General features: G+C 45.1%; 1 protein-coding gene across 1 annotated transcript; it reads left to right on the forward strand.

The window, feature by feature from the left end:
* Positions 1 to 95: 95 nt before the first annotated feature.
* On the forward strand, positions 96 to 19907 carry tarbp1 (TAR (HIV-1) RNA binding protein 1). Its single transcript, XM_062520076.1, has 29 exons — positions 96 to 1090; positions 1223 to 1347; positions 1446 to 1515; positions 1770 to 1918; positions 2689 to 2741; positions 2965 to 3062; positions 3277 to 3412; positions 3700 to 3796; positions 4043 to 4132; positions 4278 to 4449; positions 4901 to 5182; positions 5311 to 5408; positions 5776 to 5934; positions 6633 to 6811; positions 7188 to 7422; positions 8034 to 8222; positions 10114 to 10313; positions 11262 to 11333; positions 11970 to 12090; positions 12269 to 12379; positions 12724 to 12876; positions 13646 to 13732; positions 13958 to 14178; positions 14705 to 14786; positions 14938 to 15109; positions 15379 to 15558; positions 16265 to 16389; positions 17207 to 17343; positions 18076 to 19907. Exons 1-29 carry the CDS (start codon positions 169 to 171, stop codon positions 18230 to 18232), a joined length of 4872 nt encoding a protein of 1623 aa, XP_062376060.1. The 5' UTR covers positions 96 to 168; the 3' UTR covers positions 18233 to 19907.
* The last annotated feature ends 212 nt before the right edge of the window (positions 19908 to 20119 follow it).

The raw sequence follows: 20119 nt of genomic DNA on the forward strand, positions 1-20119 counted from the left end.
CACTATCAGGCTCAGCCAAAACTTGACTCGTTTTAGAGAGCTTTTGACGTCATTGACAATTCTATCAGTCTGCGCATGTGTGGTGAGGAATGACGCACATTGTGTCCGGAAGTCGTGCGCTGGGGAAAGCGTGTTGAGTTCAGCGTGGAGAGGCTGATTGGCTTCAGAATGTCGTCTCTTCTGATAAATGAATTTTTAACAAATTGCCCCAACACGTGTATGGTTTTAGACTCCGTTATATGGCCGATAGAGTCGTGGCCAGATTTGGAGAGGGTTGAGGCAGTTACCATCTTGCTGGACGCAGTTAATGTGAGATGCTCTGATGAAAATCGTGATAGTTTTTCTGGTAAAGTGAGAGCTCTCTTGTGGGAGAGATGCATGCCGCTTTTAAGGCAAGTTTCAGAAATTGGTTCCCATAAAAACGAGCCCGGAAATAAGACGCTACATGCTCTTTGTCGCCTGCTTAGCAGCTGTCTAGCTTTTCTACGTGACTCTAGGGAAGTAGAAAAACTGACTCTTATAATCTTACCGGTGTTTCAAAGCTTGGAGAGGGACGATGGTAGCAAAGCACAGCTTGATATAGACGTAGCAGTAGAGGTTCTGGCAATTCTGCTGCCTTCACTGACGTCTGACCCGGAGTTTATAGTGAAGTTGACATCATGCATTCTCGCAGCGGTGAGAATCCTGTCTGATGAACGGGTGTCAAAAATCATCGTTCGTGTTTTGTTTGGGCTTCTCAACTGTGTTAGTGACAGCAGCAGAAGAGACATTCTCCATCGCATATGGCTGGACATATGCAGCTGGCACCAAATCGAAAAGAATGCGACTGCCACATCTCGGACATTACTGTGCCTTACTGCCATCTCAGACTACCTCTTTCCACCCAGAGAAATGTCCTCACTACACGATGACCATCATAACTACCTCCCAGACCCCAGATGGTCACAGTCGTTTTGGGCAATTATTCAGTCTGGACTCACCCACAGAGATAACGTGGCACGCAAGCGAGCCCTTTACTTGTTGAAGAAATGTGTCGCTCAGTCCGAAGCAGAGAACATGGAGTTTGGGTCTCTCGAATCGTCAGACGGAGGTGAGATGTCCCCTGATGTATTGACTAAGCTTATGTCACATACTGTAGTGCAGCACATATTCAGATAAGTAACATGGTACATCAGCGAGCCCAAGTATCCTCCCTAAATGAAGTTATTCTCCTGTCGGGCAGATCTTAAGAAGCATGTTTCTTCTGAAGAGATGTGCTTTTTCAGATGGACACCCAGCAAGAGTCAAGCACTGCAGCAATTCTGGCAGGATTATGCATTGGTAATGGAGACTCTTGAGGAAAATCAGGTATTAATGAACTCAAAAACAAAAAAATACCCCTAATCAATCGTGAGGAGGATAGCATCAAGATTGCATTATTGATTAATGGATTTTTTTTTTTTCAGATTCATGTTGTGCTTCCTGTACTAAACCGAGTAAATACACTGATTGAAACAACAGCAAGCGACAACAAAGGTGAGTTTCCCACGGTTAACTCAATTCTTTAAAAGCTTTCTCTTATTCATCCCCACCATGACAACAATTGTGTGTGTGTGTGTGTGTGTGTGTGTGTGTGTGTGTGTGTGTGTGTGTGTGTGTGTGTGTGTGTGTGTGACTGTGCGTGTGCGTGTGCGTGTGTGTGTGTGTGTGTGACTGTGTGTGTGACTGTGTGTGTGACTGTGTGTGTGACTGTGTGTGTGTGTGTGTGTGTGTGTGTGTGTGCTTCTCAGGTGCTGCATTGGTGCACCCTTCATGGTTGCTGTGTGTGTACCAGCGCATGTTCCACAGCGAGAACAAGGCGGTGATGAAGGAAGGAGTGTACCACCTGTTGGAGCTGCGGCTGCTGAAGTGTCCGGACATCGCCCTGGCTTACTCCCAGGTTTGATCTCCTCATCGCCTGCTCCATCATGCTCACGCTCACGCTGACTCTGAAGATCTAGGCTGTGTCTGAAACATAAGTACACACGCTGGGCAGTGTGCATTTTCCTGAAGTTACGTCAGAATAGACTGTCCGAAAGTCAAGTGCTCTCACTAGATGGGTACTTCGTTTGGCGTGATTTCCAAGCGTGCATCGATGCATCTTTTTTGGCCTCAGATATCCCATAATCCATTGTGCAGCGCAGGTCAAGCTCCACACGTCATGCAAATCGTCAACACACCCCCCTCCCCGAGTCAGGTGACACCAACTAGTTAGTGCTGTCCAAATGAAGGTAGGGACGCATACTGAGGAGCAAGCTAACTGAGACGCTACTGGAAAGAAGGTACTATCCAGCGTGCGTGCTTGACTTTTGGACACAGCCCTAGAATAGTGGGGCGGAAATGGAGCGAGCTGCTCAGTGGCGCCGTCCGTGATTCTAATCTAAACCAGCAAACTATTTGTCAAATGTATCAAATTGCGCTGTACTGTCCTTTAACTGTCCGATGACTGTGTGTACACACTCTAAAAACACAGGCATTCATACACAATTCCTGCTCTTTCAATGGGAAAGATAGTGGTTTTGACTATCAACAACGTTTCCCCAGTATCACAGACTTTCATGTTAGGGATCAATGGCTTGTTATTGGTTTACTTGTGTAAATAGGATGAAGTGAGTGAGGACCATGGGGTTTTGTATCCTAATGTTCTAATTTTGCTTCTGTTTTTTCCAGTTCATTGTTGGCCCTTTCATGGATGTCTTGTCTGAGAGCACTCTCTACCACAGGTTAGACTAATCTTAACTTAGCTTTATGGAAGACATGGAGACTGGTTTGATGTTGAAGCACTTTGTTGGGTGCCATTGGTGTGGTAGGTTAAAGTGAATGTGTGCAGTTCAGATATTTACATTCTGTTGACACATTCTTGAGGATCTTGTGTATATTTTTGTTATTGGCTATTCTTCTTGTTTGTTATTAATATTGACCCTGAAAACAAAATCTCATTTCTAGGTCAACAAATCAAATTATTGGGGAGTGTCCTGAAGTTGGGCTGAAGCTTCAGGAGTTCTTTGTCAACTTCTTTGGCAGTTTACCCCAAGAGAACAAAGGTAAGCTAAATCAATTTGTTTTATGGATTTTTGGATGTTGTCTCAATTTCAGTGTGTAAGTTATTTGAAAAGGCCTGTGTAAATACCTTCCGGTACTTAAAAGCAAACATGACTGTTGAGTCTGCGCTGGCAGAGATGAGACTGGAGTTTGAGGATGTCTCAGTGGTGTATTGAACAGCGCCTATGTCATTTTAACGGCTCTGCTGTTTTCCAGGCCCGGTCCTCCTGCAGCTTGTGCAGCGGCTGGGGTCTCGGCACTGGTGTGCTGTCCCCCTCCTCTTCCTCTCCCAGGCCCTGGCTCGCCTCCCGCCCTGCCCACTGCTAAACCCAGAGGGACTGCTGGCACTCAGGTAGTCAGAATCCATATGGTAACGGGATAGAATACGGGGGGATATGTATGAATTTAATTCATTAATATTAATATGACTTAACAAAGGCTCAGAATGTTTACAGTTGGCTGAATGGTTGGTATCTTACGTTTTGAAACAAATTGCAAAAGCTTTTTTTGCCAGCAATCAAACACACAGTGATTTCTCACTGATTGAACATGTAGCGATTAGAGTGTTGTACAGTAGACACAAATGAAAGTGCTTATTTTTATTCAGTATTCTGAAGTTTCATGTTTCTGTGTCTGTAGGGAGGTGCTACGCTGCACGATGATCACTCACCAGGTTCTACTCAGAGGTGCTGCTCAGTGCTTCTTGCTCCACAGCGCCCTCTGCCTCACTGATGTGGTATTTTAATTTCCACTTAAATAGACTGTGTGACCATATTTCCAGTAGCAGTGGGAGCAATAACTGTACTGTACTGTTGCTGGTGGCCTGTGGACTGTTCCGGGACACTAAACACTGTCTCGGGACACCCAGACACAGCAACAGTACAGTACAGTTATTTCTCTAACCGTCTCCATATTTTTTATGTTGCCTTTATCAGTACTGTATGCATTAATTCGGTCCATTCTTTCTGTCTGTCCTCTGAAGCAAACAGTGACTCTGGAGGAGGCGTTTAGCTTCCTGGTTCACTTTCGTTCGGATGAGTCTCTGTGCCGAGGAACAGCACTGTGGAAGGAGGTGGAACTCTTCAAACATCCTTCCACAACTTCAGAAATATCATGTTTGTTTATCTCCTCTGAAACTTTATCATGTCAGTCAGCAATTATTTTAACCTTTTTTTCTGTCCTTTGTGTTGTTTTCTCTCTAAAATTGATCCTCTCAGGTCTGTGACTGGCTCATGAATAATGAAGACAAGTTCAGGTCTGCCGTGGGAAAATCAAGCACTGTGACACCACAGGAGGCCGAGCTGACCAGCGTAGCCACAGAGGGGGCCTCGGTGGAGGGCTACGTCCGGCACCGACTGGACGTTTTCCTCACCGTACCTGCCAGTGCAGGTGAGCGCCTGAGACAGGGCAAGATCGACAACTGAGGTCCCCCCACAACAGAGGTCTAGCTGGGCCTCTTCACCGACCGGCCTGTTGGCCTCATTGAAAGTCCCATATAGCACTATGGACAGCTGACTCAGCTGGGCTAGTGCTGTACTGTGGTAGCTAAGAGAGGGCTCATTAAACCAGATAATGGCCCTACCCTACTCCTACTAGGAGAGTCTACCTCACAGATGTAGGTGAACAGCAACAGTAGGGCAAGAACCTTTCGATACAATACATGTTCATATACAGTATAGGGCTAATAGTAACTGGTACAGTACTGTACAGTCGACTTTAGTGTGTCAATATTGTACACCCCTAAGTAGCAGTTAAGCCTAGTGTGTGGGGGAAGGGAAAGCACTGTGTCTGTGGAAATAACAGAGCCTGGTTGTGTGTGTTTTTATTCGGTGACTCCCAGAGCCTACAGACGGTCTGCCAGACAGTGGAGAGGCCGATCTCCTGGCTCTGGCCCTCCTCCTCTGGGCGGACGTGGAGGAGAGCCGAGGTGGAGGTGGAGGCGGAGGCAGTGTCCACGTGGCCCTGGAGCGCCTGCTGCTCCCCCTGGTGGACGTGCTGCGCCGGCTCAGCACCAGCCTCTACCTGCCGCTGCGCAAGAGTGACAAGAGCCTACAGCTGCTGCTGCGCCTCCTCCAGCTGAGGAAGAGACCCACAGACGCCGCGGACTCAGAGTCTAGTGCAGGTGTGTGTGTGTGTGTGTGTATGTGTGTGAGTGTGACTATGTGAGTGTGTGGGTGCATTTGACTGGTTCCCTTATTAGTCTGATGCTGTTTTTCATGTTGTGTGGTTGTGTCCGTTTGCCGTACCCAGGTGATGGTGCAGCGGCTGCTGTCTCAGCTCTAGCGCTGAGTGTGGTGGAGCCTGTTCAGGCCTTCATCGGCCGCAGGTTGACTGGGGAGCTGCAGGAGGTGAGCGCTCACACACCCGACCCTTCTGTCTCTTCTCCAGCTCTCTGTCCACTGCATGCATACAGCTACTTACCTTCTGCTATGTGCTAGACTCTGACGACACTTACAGACGACACGTGTTTGTTCTCAGTCTCTGTCTCTCTTTTTCTCTTTCTCTCTCTCTCTCTCAATTCAATTCAATTCAATTCAATTCAATATAGCTTTATTGGCATGAAAGTTTCAGAGACATTATTGCCAAAGCTCAATTACATGTAAACATAAGAGGTTAAAGGAAAATAAATAAAAGTTTGACATTCTAAATAAATAAATGTTTGACTCTCTCTCTCTCTCTCTCTGTCTCTCGGTCTTTCTTGCCGTGTCTGGTCAGGTGTGTGACATAGAGCGCGCTGGGTTGTATCTGGCCGTGCTCCGAGAGCTGTTGCAGGAGTTCAGCGGGGTGCCGTGGTACCAGGGCAACATGCAACAGAGCTTCTTGCCTGGCGTCTGTACAGGCAGCCTGCGGATCCTCAGCGAACCCGCCGAGCAGGTACCCCACTGCCAGACATCAGCCACACGCTGAGCAAATGCCATCCTCTTGGCTCCAGGCTATCAGATCATTTCCATAGATCTTTAAGGCATCAAAGTGCATAGTGAGGGTTCGTTTTCTTGGAAGTAGTATACTGTTGTTTGCCTGGCGATCACCAGACCAAGCCCAATCTTTTTGAGATTGAACATTAGTCTGGAGAGTCTGCGCTGTATTTCCACTGCACAAGGGGTGTAATCAATGGGCATAGTTCAAATGACTGAATGCTTGGATAGCCTAGACCTTCAACCAATCAGACCAACTATCCGGCTGCTCCAGGTGGATCAGCCAGTTTGTTCTTGGTCCCCGCAAATTTGTAACGGAAGCAGGAGAGATAAATGCACAGGTTTCCAGCCTGGTGAAATCCAGTCACTGGCAGATTTGGGCTGGATTTACCCAGTCTAATATTGTTGTGTGACGGAGTTATGGAATGTATGTGGCAAGATGAAGTTCTGCTGCCGTCCTGAGTTAAAATGATAATCCTATAACTGGTCTCCCTGTGAGCGTGGGCCTCCATAAACAGCTCTTAACAGCCTTAAAAAGTGCTGACCCTGTCACAGTACATCTTCTGTGTGTCCCAGTCCTGAAAGGTGTTTTTGTGCTGTCCGAATAGTGTGTGTATGTGTGTATTTAGCCCTCTGTATGGCTGTGTGTTTTGGCAGGTACCCTCTGTCCACGGGCAGGTGCAGAAGGCTGTGGCGATGTCAGTGTTGTCTCTGCTGTGTGAGGTGACTGCAAGTGGAGTGTTTCACGGCAGCGTGTCTGTCGACTCCTTCAGGGACTACTTCTACCTCCCTGAGCACCTCAACCAGGCCCTACTGAAGCCCATGGCCACAGCCAGGTCTGTGGGTCACGGAACTCTTCTCTTTCTTCACTGCATTAAGTAGTTTATAGTATAAGGAACAACTGGGTCTACCAGAGGATGTTAAATACATTGCATCGCTACTTTCCCAAATACTGCTGTATATGAAGAGCTCTTTTCCAAAACGCTATAAATCCGTTTTTGAAAAGTAAAAATAAATCAACTAAACATAACCCAATACAGTTTCACTGAGATGACTTGAAAAGCAAAATTTGAAAAAATGATTTATGAAAATTCATTAAAATGGTGGATATAGCGTTTTGGAAAAGAACTCTTCATATTCATCATTATAAATGATTCGAGATATAACGATTGTGTATTATTAGTGACGTGTGCTGTCATTCTCTCTGTCCAGTGACGTTGATGACAGTCCCCTGCTTCGAGACTGGGGCCGTGTTGCCGCCCAGTTCATCCGTGACCAGTGGGCCAGCCTGAGCGTGCTGCAGCGGGGGGCGGCGGCCGGACCCCCGAGATCTCCAGAGGCCGCAGGGCTCCGTGTGGTCCTGCAGGCTGCGGTGGAGGCCCTCTCTCTGCTGCCCAGTAACCAGGTGCTGCCCGTGCTGGACTTCATGGCCCTTCTGCTGCCACAGGTCAGCTTCATTCAGTCCAGTCCACTACTAAAAAAGAAAGAGAAAAAAAGATACTTTTTTTTTTTATTCTTGGCAATGTTGTTATATGGTCTTATTTGTATTTGTTTTTAGACATTTCATTTTTGTCTTATTCTTGTGCTGTTTATTTATTTTATATATGTAAAGCACTTTGAAACTATGTTTAGAAAAGCGCTCTATAAATAAAGATTATTATTATTATTATTATTATTATTATTATTATTATTACGTCAGGCTTCATGGGCTGGTCTCCTAGACATGGTCAAGCCTAGTCCTAGATGAAAAGCTTTCTTGAATGTAGATGTTCATTGAAGCACTCTATTGGTCCAGGGCTAGGCTTAATCCACATGTGGGAAACCATAGAGTGATTTTGTCATGGATCTCTGATGTCTTTGTCATGTTGGTAGGATATGTACGTACGTTTTGTAGAATTCATATATTTTAGACTTTTCAATTTTCAATTCATATTTTTATCTACTTTCTCACATTTAATTGTTTCACATTCATGTCTGTATCATCATGATTCTCCTAAGCCAGTCAATTGACATGGTGATATGGTGAGTGGTTTTTAAAGTCTTCTTCACGTCCACTAGGTGGCAGTATGTGAAGAGTCTCTTTGTGCGGAGGCAGTGGCTCTCAGCTGGAAAGTGTTGCAGGGCTTGAGCGGCAATGCCAGTGACTTCTGGCCGGCGCTGCAGGCGTTTGTACGGCTGGCCTTCCACCGGACCGCCCTGGAGCTGATCCCAGAACAGGCACCCACGCTCACCACCACCATACAGCAGGTCAGGAACAACAGACCAGGAGGAGGAGATATGATGGAGAGAAAGAGAGAGGGGTGGACAGAGTAGGACAGAGAATAGGGCACTGAGACAGTGACGCATCATGTGAAAATGTTTTCCAGGCATGACTTAATCAGCTGTTGTTTATTCAGGGGAAATTTACTGAGTATCAAGTTATTTTCCACCAATGTCCTGAGTTTACAAACAAGAAATTTACTGAGTATCAAGTTATTTTCCACCAATGTCCTGAGTTCACAAACAAAGAGAATCAAACAAAAACTGTTATGTGCTGGATGGAGCTGCGTGACTTGCCAGTGCACCCAAAGCACAGACAGACAATGAACAAGCAAATGAACAAATAGAACCAATAAACAGAAAAAAAGAAGAACAAAAAAAAAACTTGACTTGAGCTAATGTAATTCCGTGTGCCTTACAGCTGAGTCATTTTGGACAAAGGAGTACGCTAGATCAGGGGTTTTCAAAGTGGGTGCCGCGACACCCTGGGGTGCCGTGACGCATGCTCAGGGGTGCCGCGGAATTGTTTAAGGCTTGATAATTTAATGACGTTTTAAAAAGCATAACATCCATTTCAAAATTCATTTTATTGCAAAAACGTATTTGCAGCACAAACAATAGGCTACAGTTTACTGTATCGTACTGTCCTGTATGTAGGCTACTTATTGTTTGTTCGGTGACTTCGTTCGTTATTCCGTATGGCGGAGCGCAATGGATACGTTTTAAAAGAGAACGCCATGCACCTCCACAGGGACAGACCTCGAAATCTGACCAGACGAAATCAGCAAAGAGAAAAGTGAGGCAATAACGACTCCTACCTCCAGTATGGGTTCACTTGGGGTGGCGAGGTAACGTGTCCCACACCAGTATGCCTGGTCTGCAGGGAGACGTGGGCTAACGTTGGCTACGGCTATTGGGGAAGTTTGCGCTTCAAATACGAATCCACTTATGTGGCCTTTGCCAGCTGCTCGCTAACGTGAGATGTCGATGTGGACAAATTTACAGATAACTTTTTATTTTGCAAAGAACTGACCAACCATGCTGCCGGAGATGAGATATTCAGGGTGACAGATGAATACTTGAGGAACAATAATCTTAGCTGGGATATGTGCGTAAGTGTGTGCACTGCCACTGACGGGGCGGCCTCAATGACAGGTCGGGTCAAAGGCTTTGTAACGAAAGCTATGCAACAGAATCCTGCCATGGTAGCGACGCATTGCATGTTGCATCGGGAGGCTCTTACTGCAAAAACGATGCCTCCAGACCTGACGGATGTATTGAATCAAGTCGTAAAAATAATGAATTATGTTAAATCATGTCCCCTTCAAACACGGTTATTCACTGCCTTCTGCAGTGAAATGGGTTAAGACTGCACACCGAGGTCAGGTGGTTATCAAGTTGTCTCTTCACATCCTGTTCACCATTTATTCAAAAGTTCAATTAAATGAGTTGAATGAAAGTAGTTCATTTGAATAAAACAAAAAAAAGATATTAACTTCACCTTATCTTAGTAATGCCTATAATAAAAGCAGTTTTGGCCTATCCAACATATCACAAGGTTAAAGAAAATGGCATAAAGTACAAATATGGCACAAAGGAGGTTGAGAGTAAAAAGTAAAAAAAAAAAATAGGGGTGCCGTGGATGGAGAGAGATATGTTTAGGGGTGCCGTAAGCCAGAAAAGTTTGGGAACCACTGCGCTAGATGAATAAATGTAATTAATGTGACCCATGAAGTAATCATTGTTGTCAGGTCAGTAGGGACATACAGTACTGATACTGAGAGAAAAGGTGACGACACAGAACAACACTGTTCAAAAAGTTGGCTCCGGTGTACGTTAATGTAAGTGCTTAATATGAGTGTGTCTCTTCCTCGTCCAGATCGGCTGTGAGCTGATGGAGCTGTCGGAGGTCAAGTCTGGGGTGTTCAACACGCTCGTCAGCCACTGCTGCCACACCTGGCTGCCCGCCAACTCAGGAAGTGCACCTGGGGATGACACCTGCTTCTCCAGCGCCCTGACGCACCTGGACATCCTGACGGAGGCGTGCCTGCATGGGCCAGTGTTCCGCAGAGACCAGAGGTGATGAGTCATATTTATTATGTGTTTCATTGTCCGGTGTCCTGTGTTTGTGTGTAGCCTATTGTCTTATGTACAAGGACTTATGCTCTTTGTCTCCCTTTCCTGGCTGTGCTATTATTACTGTCCAGTGCTTTGTAACTTTTGTCTTTATTTATATAGCCCTTATCAAAGGTTATTTACTTACTTTTCCCCAGGCTCTCTGATTCGGCCGAAAGGTTGTTGAGATTTGAGTGAATTTCACTCCTTCCCTCCTTGCTTCCTTACGAGTCAGTGTTGTTGGTTGGGTGCAATAGCAACACCACTTTGTTGCACATTTGCTGTTTCATGTCTGTGTATGAACTTCTGGGAAGTGCATACGCCCAATGGACAGTCTGGGGACCAAAATGAGTAGATTTGAAGACTCCACCTTTAACTTCCCATCCCGTCTTTGTTGCTTAAAGCTGCCATGGTAGTGTTTGCCCCTGTGGTCAAAATTATTTCAAGACAACTGGTGTGAGACTGCAGCTTTATTCACGATACCGGGAGCATGTTACTCACATGAAAGTCAAAGTAGCAAGCCCACACATCTGTGGGTGAAGCCAGTTCTTATACCCTTAATACACACACACATGGAAAATCACAAGTTGCACTTACCAGTGATTCTTTAACCAACTGGCATTTAACAAAGATAAGAATGTTTGCAAGAACCCCTCAGCCTAAGCCATGTTGGTGTCAAGGCCCCATGTGGTCCCCATCAGATATCTCACATTGCCACAGAGGGGGTTTACCTGACACATGTGTTATCTCAACATTCCTAAGGTAAAGGATGGCAACTAGTAGACTTCATTATATATGTTAAGTTAAGCTAAAGCGGTTAATTCAATGAGAAACATATAAAATTGATCCTACACCCCCCTCATATTCCATGCATCTGCGTGAGTTGTGCTAACAGTGAGCTCATGTTTACAGGCTGATCCAGGAAGTCCAGGTTTATGTGGAGCAGCTCGGGGACCAGTGTGCTGCCAACACGGCCATTACCAGGTGAGCCACTCCCAGCCTGAGGAAAGGACAACCAGTGCTAGCTTGTTTGTGTTTGTCTTCACATATTTAAATACACCTGATCAGCCGGAGAGAAGATAATACTATCTTCTGATTGGCTGGTGGGTGGCTATTAATTCTGAATAACTGCACACCTATGAGGCAGATGTGGTGAAAAGGTTTAATCACGGTTCCTTATCAATGCTTATTTGAATGGTAACTATAACAACCATAGCAGGACTACGGTTGAATCCTGGAAGCAGGCTTCACAACAATGGAATCAACTGTAAATAAGCCAACTGTCCACCACTATCACTCTTACAGCCTAAGAAAGCTGTAGGCTACAACAAACTCCCAACAACAAAGACAGCTTTCTTAATCTGAACCGTTTGTTTCCTTTGCGTGCGGTAAAGGCATGATTATTGCCTAAAGAGGCAACCAGGTGACCAGGGAGATAACGACCTTCGATATGTCTTAAGAGCCATATGATATCGTAGTGGTGTATGTACAGTACATACTCCAGCCACTGAACACTTTGGTGTCTGGGTTTGTAATGGTACATGAAGTCGTGGGAGGCGTGGAGGTGTGATAACGATAGCAATATAGTGAAAGCATTGTTCTGCTCTACTTCCTCGTCAGTGACAACAGGGATGAGCAGTTCCCACGTGTTGCTGCACTGGCCTTCCTCAGCCACCTGCAACCATCCAATGAGCTCCACCACGCACTGATGGAGAAGCTGGTGCTGCAGTTGGTGGAGAAGGTACCAATGAGATACTGGGGCTAGTTGTCTGCGGGGGTAGGGGGTGTATATGCAGGTTATGTAGTTGGTATCAATTAATGTTTTTTTCAGAATATGTTTATGCTTACTCTGATTTGGTGTGAATATCTCTACCTTCCCCCACCCCCACCCCCCTTTCTGCCCCCCCTTCTCTGAACAGGATAGAGGAATATCCAAATCGAAAGCGCGGTACTATAGTAACTCCTTGCAGCACCGCATAAGGAACAGGGTGTGGCAGACCCTGCTGTTTCTACTGCCCAAACTGAGAAGGGTGAGGCATCTCTCTCTCTCTCTCTCTCTCTCTCTCTCTCTCTCTCTCTCTCTCTGTCTCTCTCTCTCTCTCTCTCCCTCTTTCTCTTTCATCTCTATATTTCTATATTGATCCATCTATCAGCCTTTCATTCTCTACTCTATTTGTCCCTCTCACTAATAATACTCTCACTGATATTCTCTTTCTCCTTCTATTCCTCTCTTCACATCTTCATCCCTCATTTTCTCTCATTCACTCTCATTCCATCCCATCCCATTCCATTCTCCTCAGGTGTTGTTTTCTCACCTGCCTCTGGCCTCTCCGTTGTCATGACACCTGTGTGTGTTTGTTGTGTCTGTCTGCAGGAGTTTGTCGTGGGGACGTTACTGGGCTACGCCTTTGAGGCCGGCTTCAGCAGTAACCAGGCCTCAGTGAAGTACCTGATCGAGTGGGCCATGCTGCTCATGCTCTACCACAACCCCTCCCACATGGACCAGTTCTGGGCCTGCTTTAGTGGTGTAAGAGCATACAGTATTATCCAACAACCCGATCTTCGTTCAAAACAAAAACAAAGCTTTGCGCCGTTATTCGGGAAATGTAAGATATCTTAGAAGGCAGCGAAAATCTTTTTTTTTTTTCGGTTTTAGATATCTTAGGAGGCAGCAGTTTTTCCCGTTTCGAACAGAGCCACAGTGTGGAAGAACTACTGCTTAAAGATCTGTACATACTGAGAGTCTGAGATGGGGTTTTGTTTTTGTCGTTAGTACTTTATTAGTCTCTCCAGAGAGGTCTCGCATGCATCAGGCAATCAGGATACAGAGACAAAGTCTGTGCACCCAAGAGACAATCAGTTGTTTCTCACACACACATTTGTAAATACAATGAGTTAATTAAGAGCCAAGGACATTAAAACTGGGTTAAGAACATTTCTATCGTCACACAACACATGACTTGTCATCTGCACACCAGTTACAGCAACATGAAGTATCAAATAGAAAAGAACATTAAGAACTAGGTTAGAAGAATAGTTAACAAAAGAATCCATTCTAAAGGCAATAGAAGGAACAGTTACGACGAACATCAAGGACTAGGCTGAGCTTTAACAGAAGAATTCATTCAAGAGTTTAAGATTTTATAGAAACACAAGTATAACAAAAGTAAAAACAGCACAAGGTTAAAGTCCATCTTTATCATTTTCCCTCACAACAGTAATATACAGCTTCTCTCTCACACACACACACAGTTAGGATTTTTGTGAGTAAAATGTCTTTCCAATCATCTGTTCAGGACCAAGAGAAGACTAAGACTAGTATCTGCACCTTTCTGTCAGTGCTAGTGCACTTGAACACCCTGCTGCCCAGACTGGAGGACAAGGTGAGAGAGGCTCCTTATCTGACCACCTGCTACTGTACATACAGGATGATCACAATAAACCTTGCAGAGTAAATGGTAAATGTCTCTCTCTCTCTCTCTCTCTCTCTCTCTCTCTCTCTCTTTCTTTCTTTCTTTCTTTCTTTCTTTCTTTCTTTCTTTCTCTCTCTCTCTCTTTTCTCTCTCTCTCCCCTGCCCCCCCTCTCTCTCTCCCGCCCCCTCTCCTAGACAGGACAGTGGCGTAAAGCCCTGGAGGTGATCCTGCAGTGGTGTTTCAGCCATAACTTCAGCGTGCGCCTGTACGCGCTGCTGGCCCTGAAGAGGGTCTGGGGCCTGGAGGGTCCGCGGGCCGCGACCGAGGAGGCCCTGGGTGGAGCGGACGCTCTCGGGGGGCTGGCCACGGTCATCCAGGCCTGTCTGAACCAGGCCGAGGCCATGCAGAACACAGGGTGTGTGTGTGTGTGTGTGTGTCTGAACCAGGCCGAACACAGGATGGGTACATGTGCTTGTGCTTGTGTGGGCTCATTTGTGCCAGTGACTGTGGGTGCCTCTCAACAAATCTCCTCGATCCTCGATACTCGATCCTCGAGGGGTGTTCCCACTGATCTATAACCAAAACTGGATAGACTATCCCATTGCTGCAGTGCCGCCTCATCATTCTTTATGTAGATCAGTGAAGATCGAGGCCCGAGGAGGAAGGGAGGATGTATAAAACCCAAATGAGAGGCACCCTGTGTGTTCACAACCACAACACCACCTTTAATTTGTAGAGCTCTTTTCCTGAGGTTCAGAGTGCTTAAGTAGACCATGTCTTGCAAGCATGCCAACTGTTCTGAGTGAGTGAGTGAGTGAGTGAGTGAGTGAGTGAGTGAGTGAGTGAGTGAGTGAGTGAGTGAGTGAGTGAGTGAGTGAGTGAGTGAGTGAGTGAGTGAGTGAGTGAGTGAGTGGTGTTTAATAACCATTGTTTCTTTGCAGAAATGCCATGAAAAACTGGGTTAGGATACAGGAGCATTTCTTCTTCGGCATATTCGACCCACTGAGAGACTATAGTGTGGAGGTAGGTTGCATTACTGTGTCGCTGAATGTTATTTTTGGCCGGAATTTGGCAGGAGATGATTCATGACATATGCAAATCCCACAGCCCTTTGCCTCAGAAAATTCACTATCCTGTATCTCTATCTCAATCTGTTGCATTTTTCTCCTCCCAGACCATCTTCTTTGCTTTCCCCCGCTTGTCGGACCTGGCAGATGACGAATGGATACCTCCTTGGAAGTTTGAGAAGATGGTGGTGTTCTCAGCGAACGCATCGCTCCCTGTGAGGAACCCAGTGGCAGATCTTAGCCAGATGCTGCCGGGAGACTGGATCCAGCAGGACAAAGGTACAAAGGCCAGTGGGGGGGGAGGCAGAAAGTATAAACAAACAGAAGTAGGGCTCGGTACTACAGTATTTTGTAGCAGGATTTTCAGTCTTTTATTGTTTGAAAGATATTTTTCAACTGATAACAAATCAAGCTACTGTAACATTCACATAGGCCTGTGCTGTGTTTCAGGGAAGCCTTTTCTATAAACAAACCCAAACGTGCCAAGTCAGCGAATACCTTTTTGCGCTGTATATGCACTGTGTGTGTGTGTGTGTACTTTGTGACAGGAGAGCTGGAGCAGGAGGAGCGCTGGGCAGAGGTGCAGAAGAAGATCACCGCCTGGAGGCTGAGCTTCCAGGACCAGGAGCCACAGCTAGCAGCCCAGCAGAGGGCGCTCCGCCTGGGCAAACTCACCAGCGCCCTCCTGGTGGTTGCCTCGCTCATCGACAAGCCCACCAACCTTGGAGGTATGGGAAGAGTTCTGTTTTGCGTCAGTGTGTTTCCTTCCCCCAGGGTGAGACTGTGGCACCCCTCAAATACGGTCAGTGACTGAAATTACCTCTGTAAGAATGTGAATTTATGCAGAGAAGTCCTCCTGTGTTATGGCTGTCTTTATGCTTCTGCGTCAAATCGATGGCGTCACCGTGTACCTCCTCCCAACCCTCCACCGTTTCTCAACACGCACCTCTAAAAAATTCTAACCTCAGGTCGAGGCCATGACAGAATGCTTGGACTTGGATTGATCGACTCCCCCTGTGTTTTAATAGCCGACTATATCAAGCAGCCTACTGTAGAGACTGTAGTAGAGTAGCAACATGCTAGCTGGCATAAGCTTGGCAGATTCAGACATATTTTGACGGAGTTATCCGTTTGTAGTCTCTATCTGTCAGTTTCGAAAGCAATACTTTGTGGCCATTTGTGGGAAAGTTTGCTTGCTAACATAGCATGAACCGACTGGCAGACACCTCGCAAATAACCTCAGGCTCATTTTCTAGTCGCAATAACTAGGTCATTGAAATGTACTGTGTCTATTTTTCAATAACTTTTACAAAATAAGCAGGAAAAGCATTGGCTAAGGAGATTTGTGTATTTAGTCCATCCGGGGTAAGTGTACACTATGCATACAAAGAAAGTGATGTTGTTTGATATCTGTTATGTTGTATCTGACCACAGGGTTGTGCCGCACATGCGAGATCTTCGGGGCCAGTGGTCTGGTGCTGGACAGCCTCCGCCACGTCAGCGACAAACAATTCCAGGCACTCAGTGTCTCCTCAGAACTGTGGCTTCCGCTGATGGAGGTAAGAGAGACAGACCGGCTCTTTTTAAAGCTATTTTACTGTGCTATTGTTTGCATTGTATGATAAAGCAAATGTTCCCTAGCAGACACGGACACTCCCACTTCCCTTTTACACTTGGATACAGATACAGGCCCTCCTTTGAATCCACCTGGTTCCAATGTTTATAGCCTATGGCCTGGGTATACAGTATATCCAATGTTTATAACCTATGGCCTGGGTATATATCCAATGTTTATAACCTATGGCCTGGGTATATATCACAAGTTTCATAGCTCCACACCTTCATTTATATGGCATAGCAAATACTATAAATACATTCTCTTTATACATAGACAGACAGGCCCTCTTTCATCTGGCCAAAGATCCTTCATTACTGACAAGATAGAACAACATAATGCATCTCTATGGAAGAAAAATTCAAACAGTTCCTGTCTGCTTAAAGAGGCGTGTCGCAAAGACGTCATAGTGGGATATCGATCTCTGTCAGATTGGCAAGCAGTTCAGTTCGAATGTTAACAGGTCTGCTTAAAGGGGGATTTAGCCCCCCTCCCCTTTGCGAAGACAGAACGCGGAAATTATCGAACGTTTGCGCCTCTCGCTCCGCTTTAACCCTCTCTGATCTCGCTCTAGTATTTTTGCCCTCTTTCCTGCATTGTAAAGTGTAGCATCAATAACTGCAAGCAGTCCATTCATCTTAATCCAGTGTTAAAAGGTGCCATGTGAACTGATAAACTACTGAATGGCTAGTCTGTAGAGCATGTGTTTGCATTTGAGGCTTCCCCAAGACCCCCAGCATGCGATGCACTCCTCTCCTCAGGTGAAGCCGGTCGACTTATCAGGCTTCCTGCGGGGGAAGAAGGCGGAAGGCTACTGCATTGTGGGAGTGGAACAGACGGCCAACAGCCAGAGCCTGCAGGAGTACAGGTTCCCTGAGAAGAGCCTCCTGCTGCTGGGGTAGGAGACACCAGCCAGTCAGTCCAAATATGCACTCCCAGTCTTGGTTTGAATCAATAAATAAGATGGTATTGATATAACAGCAGGCAACCAATGAAGGGACTTGAAAAACCGGTATGATGTGGGCTGTCTTTTTGGTCCTAGTTAAAACATGTGCACCTAAGCATTTTGTATGATCTGTAAATTGCGCAACGCTTTCTTGACTAGACCAGAAAGTAAAGCATTTCAATAGTCAAGTGTGCTGCTGGTAATAAGAGCATGGGCCAATTTCTCAGCATATGCCTGGGAAAGAAATTACTTCTGTCAGTCTGCTACCTCTAGCTGCTTCTCTCGGTCTCCCTCCTCCCTTTTCTCTCTACTGTATCTCTATCATCCAATTCATTTACATGGGATAATACCTGAGGTGCATTATGCAATGGAAGAACAACGTATCTATTTGCATTGTCAGAATAATGAGAAAAGTATTGGGAGTTTAATATTTTTGTATATACTTTAATCTATTATTTTATTTATTCAATTTATTTGGTAGGGACAATGCATTTTTCATGGACATGAGTAATACAAATGTAAAAAACGCCAGAGTTAGCATGACTGCTCATTTTCATCCGCTGTCCCTAACTATTATTTAACTGTGCATAATCTGCATACAGTATAAGGCTGAGCCCAGTTCTGTTGTGATTGTGTCCCACTTGAATCTCCTCCGATCTCTCCTTGTGTGTCCTCACCTGACAGAAACGAGAGGGAAGGCATCCCGGCAAACCTGCTGCAGCTGCTGGACGTGTGCGTGGAGATCCCGCAGCGGGGCGTCACGCGGTCACTCAACGTGCATGTGAGCGCTGCCCTGTTGGTCTGGGAATACACGCGTCAGCACATCCCCCCTACCAACTGACCCTGGAGCCCAGTGAACCTACTCCACCTTCCCCCCAAAACACCTTACAGTACACGGTCAGTCCCACCACAAAGACTTTCACAGCGGGTGAGCGCAGCCACACCTTGAGCTTTGTTTATGCACAGTCAGTCCAGTGCTGGGTCAAGGCTGCATTCTGTGTGGGGATTGGTTTAAAATGGGAAGAGGAGGAGCTAAAATCTTGGAAAAGAGAAGATGAAACCACACCACACTGGAAGAGGTGACCTGACCTCTGCTCCGCGGACCCTCTTTCCCCATACATCCAGTCAGTCTCACTCTCACCCCACAAGGGTCCTCTGTGGAACATTCCCTCCACATGTCTGCCTCCAACAAAGAATCTTGATAACCTTGATAGGCTGACTCGTGTTTGGATTTGCAATGCTGGTTGGGAATCCAGTTGGACACAAACTGTTTTTAAAATGACTGATTATGTGTTGTATTTTACAAAAATAAACATTTATAAATGAGAATATTTAATTCATTTTATGCAGCCTGTTATACAACCCCAAAACAGAAAAGTTGGAACGTTACATAAAATGCAAATAAAACTAAATGTGACACTATGCAAATCTCGTGAACCCATATATAGCTGCAAAAACACAGACAACATATAACAATGTTGAAAAAAGCACATTTGACTATTTCATGGAAAATATGTTAATTTTGAATATGATACCAGCAACATGTTTTAAAAAAAATGCTGGTAGTAGATACAGGGGCAACAAAATACTAGGAAAGTTGTATGACCTAAGGATAAAGACAACAATAGGAGGAATATTTCACAAATAATTAGGGTGATTGGCACCATGGTTGAGTATACAAACCAAGAAATTAAGATGTAGAGCTCTGTGTAAACCTGTGTCGACAAGTTATGAAATAATAAGATTAACATTAAATTGTGAGGTATTTGGGGATTTCATCATCTGCAGTACATCATTTAATTAAAACATTCTAATAATCCAGAGACGTCTTTGCAAACAAGAGACAGCTGAAAAAAACAATATTGGATGGCCGTATAGTCTTTTGGACCTCAGATGGAACTGCCTTAAAATCAGACCTGTTTCTGTAAATAAAATCATTGTAGGTGCTCAGAAAAACTTATAACAAATAACTAACTAACCAATAACTATTGTCTACGAGAACAGTTTGATGCCAATGTAAAGTTTACCATGCAAAGAAAATTATATTAAAGCCACAATCTTATCTAGGCCTGAGCTCATTCAAAATGGACTGTGGTGAAGTGGAAAAACGTCATGTGGTTAGACCAACCACAATGTGCAATTCCTTTTACAAAACATCTGGGAAAGCACAATCAATTCTAAATGATGTACAGGGGTTTTGCAACATAAATTGCCACCCAGACAGTGTATTTTTTAGGGAAGACCTTGAATGTTTTAGGAAAACAAATGCCAAAATTAGTTTTCCACAGCATTATATTATACAGTTATTTCTCCTTTGAGAAAGAGTCGAGATTTTAAAATGGACTGTCTGCAGTCCTGACCTGTCAAATTGAGTGCATCGTGGAATGATGCAAAGATGGGTTAATATTTGTAGATTATCACACTCTATTTTTATTAGCATTTTACACAATGTCACAACTTTTTCTGTCTTGGGATTGTAGACTTTCTGATAATGAGCCAGAATACTTTTGTTATTGAAATACACATTTATACATGAATACATTTTGGATGACCACAACTATACAGTTCCATTCACATATTTACACACACACACACACACACACACACACACACAAATGCATGTAACCAAAGTAATTCAGAGTGATGTCAGGAGGACTGCACTTCAGAGGACTGGTTAGCTCACTTTAACTTAAAAGCTTGTGTAGCTACTCTTCCCGTTGTCATGAAG

The sequence above is a fragment of the Sardina pilchardus genome, chromosome 18, assembly GCF_963854185.1.
Source record: "Sardina pilchardus chromosome 18, fSarPil1.1, whole genome shotgun sequence".
Taxonomy (NCBI): domain Eukaryota; kingdom Metazoa; phylum Chordata; class Actinopteri; order Clupeiformes; family Clupeidae; genus Sardina; species Sardina pilchardus.